The following is a 4,176-nucleotide window of genomic DNA, read 5'->3' as shown; positions in this document are numbered from 1 at the left end:
GTGGGTCATCCCGTCGTCGCGCCCCGGTGAAGCACGAGGAAGGCTCTGGCTGAGTCCGGGGCCAACCCTCGTGAGCAGCCGCGTTGTAGGAGCCGCTTTTGCTTGTCCTCTTCTTCCCTTTCCCCTGCATTGTAAGAAACAAATTCGGGGCCCTGTGAGGGCGTGTAATGAACAGTGGTGCTTATGTTGCTTTTATGGTGCGTTTATTGTTTCCGGGTTGTGTTTGAGATCTATGCCTTATACGGGTGTAGAGGGGGTAACTCGGCTCGATGCGTCTGGAGCAGATTTGTCCTCATGAGGGCACGCGTCACTGGGTACCCGGTGTGGCTTCCCCGCTGTTGATTTGGGTGACATCGCAAAGCTGCAAAAGTTCATTAAGAAATCCATAGCTTTTTTTGCGCAAAGCCTCAGGTGTGGGCTGGTTATGGCCAAATGCACCGTGTTGCGGTACCCGTGGGGCACTGACTAAAAGGGGGATGCGCCGACCACAAGCTCAGACGAGGACACCTCACGGAGACCAGGAAAGTGTGCACGCGCGTACTGCCTATCTAGCCCCCCTCGCGGGGCGTGCGAGGGAGAGCGCCGGGCAACTACCGCCCTCCCTGGCGAAGAAACAAAGGATCGAGGGAAGAATCAGAAAGAAGAGGGGGTTCAACCAAACCAACAAGAAACGCCAGAACTCCAAATTTCATTAAAGTCAAAGGGGCAAGCCAACTTCAGAAAGCAAATGAACAGCCGCGTCCGGCACCTAGTCTAGTCTTCTCACCAGCGCAGAGCTTAGTGATGCCACTAGGACATGGGAGGGAGCCCCCAAGGCCCGAGGACGGCACTCCTGAAACTCCGGGGCGTGTATAGCACCACTCATTATTATGTTAGAGTGTCACGAGCGGAGACCTTCACAGGCACTAGGCCTTGCTTCATGGGTAGAACTTCCGGAGGTGCTGGATGTTCCAGGCGTTCTGGATGGGGATCCCGTCCTGCGTCTCCAGGTGCGCGGCGCCAGGCCTGGAGACGCGGGCGATCCTAAACGGGCCCTCCAACATGGGTAAGAGCTTGTGCAGCCCTTCCCTGGAGAGCACCCTCCTCAGGACGAGATCACCCACCTCAAGCCTCCTGGAGCGGACGCCGCGACAGTGGTACCATCACAGCGCCTGCTGGTATCGTGCCGCTCGGAGCGAGGCTTCATGGCGGCATTCCTTCCCCAGCACAAGGTCCATCCCCCGCATGTCATCCTACTGCGTCTCATCAAATGCCAGGACCCGCGCGGAGCGATGCCTGACCTCGTGAGGGAGAACTGCTTCTGCTCCATAGACGAGGAAGAAAGGGGTCTCATCTGTTGGCTTGGTGGCGGTGGTGCGGATGGACCACAGCATGGACTGGAGCTCGTCGTGCCAGCCCCTGCCGCAGGCCTCAAGCTTCTTTTTGAACGTCCTGGTCTTGAGGCCTCTGAGGACCTCCGTGTTGGCGCGTTCGGCTTGGCCATTGCTCCTGGGGTGTGCAACCGAAGCGTAGCAGATCTGCGTTCCAAGGTTAGCACATTATGTCTTGAAGAGATTGCTAGTGAACTGTGAACCATTGTCTGTGAGGATGCGGTTGGGGACCATGAACCGGCTCACGAGGCCCTTGATGAACTTAACTGCGGACCCGGCCGGGATAGTGTGGACGGCCTCCACCATTGCCCATTTGGTGAACTTGTCGATGGCGACGTAGAGGTAGCGGTAGCCCCCAGGCGCTCGAGGGAACGGGCTAGGATATCCAGCACCCAGACCGCGAATGGCCACGGGAGCGGTATGGTCTGGAGGCCCTGAGCTGGCTGATGGATCTGCTTGGCGTGGAATTGGCAGGCCTCGGTCGCGTTGTTGAGTGTCGTGGGCTAGTAGAACCCGCTGCGGAACGCCTTGCCGACCAGGGAATGCGACGAGGAGTGATGCCCGCAGTCTCCACCATGTATGTCAGCCAGCAGCCCGCTCCCTGCTCCTTGGAGATGCATCTCAAGGAAACATCATTTGGTCGTTTTCTGTATAGCTCACCGTCCTGGATGCAGTATGACATAGCCTGTCGGGCCACACGCTCCGCGTCTTCTTCCTTCTCTAGCAGCTTCCCATGCACCAGATACGCCTTGTATTCCTCGGTCCAGCACCCCTCCTGTGGCTTGAGAGCCAGGAGCAGGCGCGCTCCTGAGGCCGGGCCGCAAGCGGGGGCTCCCGAGGCTAGTGGCTGAGGGAGTTCTTCTCCAGCTGATGTAGTCTCCGCGGCCACAGGGGTCGCCGAAGGCTTGAAGAGTCGCTCTTCGAAGACACCGGGTTCTTGGGGTAACTGCCTTGATGCCCTCTTGGCGATTTCATCAGCCTCCTTGTTGGTGCCCCGTGGGACGTGCTGCAGTTCTAGGCCCAAGAATTGCTTCTCCATCTTACGCACCTCCGCGAGGTACGCTTCCATGTGCTTGTCCCTCGGTTCGTACACCTTGTTGGAGAAGTTGACGAGGAGCTGGGAATCGCCCTTGATGGTGAGACACTTTACTCCCAAGGCCGCCTTGAGACAGCAGGTTCTTGGGGTAACTGCCTTGAGACCGGCAATCAAACCCTCGTACTCCACAATGTTGTTGGAGACCTTCTCGCCCCGCTGGAAGCAGAGTTGCACGGCGCAGTAGAGCTTATCTTGGGTGGGTGAGATGAGCACGGCTCCAGCCCCCACGCCTTGGCGCGCGAAGGCGCCGTCGAAGTACATGACCCAACCATCCGGCGCTTCACTTCCTGGCGAGAGAGACGGGCCCTGCCATCTTCAGGTTCTGAGACATCGGTCCATTCGGCCACGAAGTCGGCTAGGGCGGCCCCCTTGATGACCCTGGTTGTGCTGAACTCGAGCTGAAATGCCTGAAGTTCGATATTCCACTCGACGACCCTTCCCGCGGTATTATGACTCCAGAGCACCCTCTCAAGTGGGTAAGCTAAGATGACTTTGATTGGGTGGCCTTTGAAGTAGTGGCGCAGCTTACGTGAGGCCACCAGGAGCGTGAGCAGAAGCCTCTGTGGCATGGGATATCGCACCCTCGCATCCCACAGCACCGTGCTGACGAAGTACACTGGGTGCTCGACGAGGGCTGGAGCGTCGATGGAGCATGCGCTTGCTGGAGAACGAGGCGTCTCCTGAGGTGACGAGACCTCAGGAGCCTGGTCTTCCGTTGGGGCCTCTGTAGTCTCGAGGACGCCACCCTGTCGGGCCTGATCATTTGTTGATGTTGTCGCAGCCTCCGTACTATCCTCCTGGTGCCGTATCGCCCCGGCTGGAGGTGTGGCACGGTGCGACGGGCCCTTGGCCTAGTGCTCTTCCCAGACCGCCACTAGTGCCGCGCTGGCGAAGTAGGGGGTGGCGGCAAGGTAAAGCACCAGGGGCTCGAGGGGACGAGGTGCCACCATCACCGAAGGGCTGGTCAGGTACTCTTGAGGTCTTGAGACGCCAGGTCGGCCTCCGGGGTCCACTCGAACGGGCCCTTCTTCTTCATCATCTTGAAGAATGGCAAGGCGCGCTCCCCCGGCTTGGAGATGAAGCGCCCTAGCGAGGTCACGCAGCCTGCAAGCTTCTGCATTTCCTTGAGATTTTGTGGTGGGCTCATGTCCTCTATCGCCTTGACCTTCTCTAGGTTAGCCTCGATCCCCTTGTAGGACACGAGGAAGCCCAGCAGTTTTCCGGAGGGTACACCAAACTCGCACTTCTCCGGGTTGAGCCGTAGGTCCACCTGGCACAGGCTTGCGAAGGTCTCGTCCAGATCCTGAATCAAAGTTCTTGCCTCCCGAGATTTTACCACGATGTCGTCGACGTAGGCCTCAGCGTTTCTCCCGAGTTGCTAACCTAGGGCGATGTGCATCATCCGTTGGAAGGTCGCACCTGTGTTGCACAGCCCGAACGACATGCAAGTGTAGCAGTACACCCCGCATGGGGTCAAGAAGGCCGTCCTCTCCACATCCTCCATTGCCATCTTGATCTAGTGGTAGCCCGAGAATGCGTCCAGGAAACACATCAGGTCACACTCAGCGGTGGAGTCGACGATCTGGTCGATGCACGGAAGCGGGAATGGGTCTTCGGGGTAGGCCTTGTTGAGGTTAGTGAAGTCGACTGATAACCCACAAGTTTAGGGGATTGCAACAGTTTTTGAGGGTAAAGTATTCAGCCCAAATT

The 4,176-nt window shown here is 58.3% G+C and overlaps 1 protein-coding gene across 1 annotated transcript; it reads right to left on the bottom strand.

Moving 5' to 3' along the window:
• Positions 1-1,873: 1,873 nt before the first annotated feature.
• On the bottom strand, positions 1,874-2,439 carry LOC147965030 (uncharacterized). Its single transcript, XM_087530253.1, has 2 exons — positions 2,031-2,439; positions 1,874-1,971 (listed from the first exon to the last, which is right to left on the bottom strand). Exons 1-2 carry the CDS (start codon positions 2,437-2,439, stop codon positions 1,874-1,876), a joined length of 507 nt encoding a protein of 168 aa, XP_087386379.1.
• Between the last annotated feature and the right edge of the window lie 1,737 nt (positions 2,440-4,176).

The sequence above is a fragment of the Triticum urartu genome, chromosome 6A (assembly GCF_056163025.1).
Source record: "Triticum urartu cultivar PI428250 chromosome 6A, HENAU_Tu73, whole genome shotgun sequence".
In the NCBI taxonomy this organism is placed as follows: domain Eukaryota; kingdom Viridiplantae; phylum Streptophyta; class Magnoliopsida; order Poales; family Poaceae; genus Triticum; species Triticum urartu.
The sequence above is the reverse complement of the archived record's forward strand: the minus strand, read 5'-3'. Positions and strand labels throughout refer to the sequence as shown.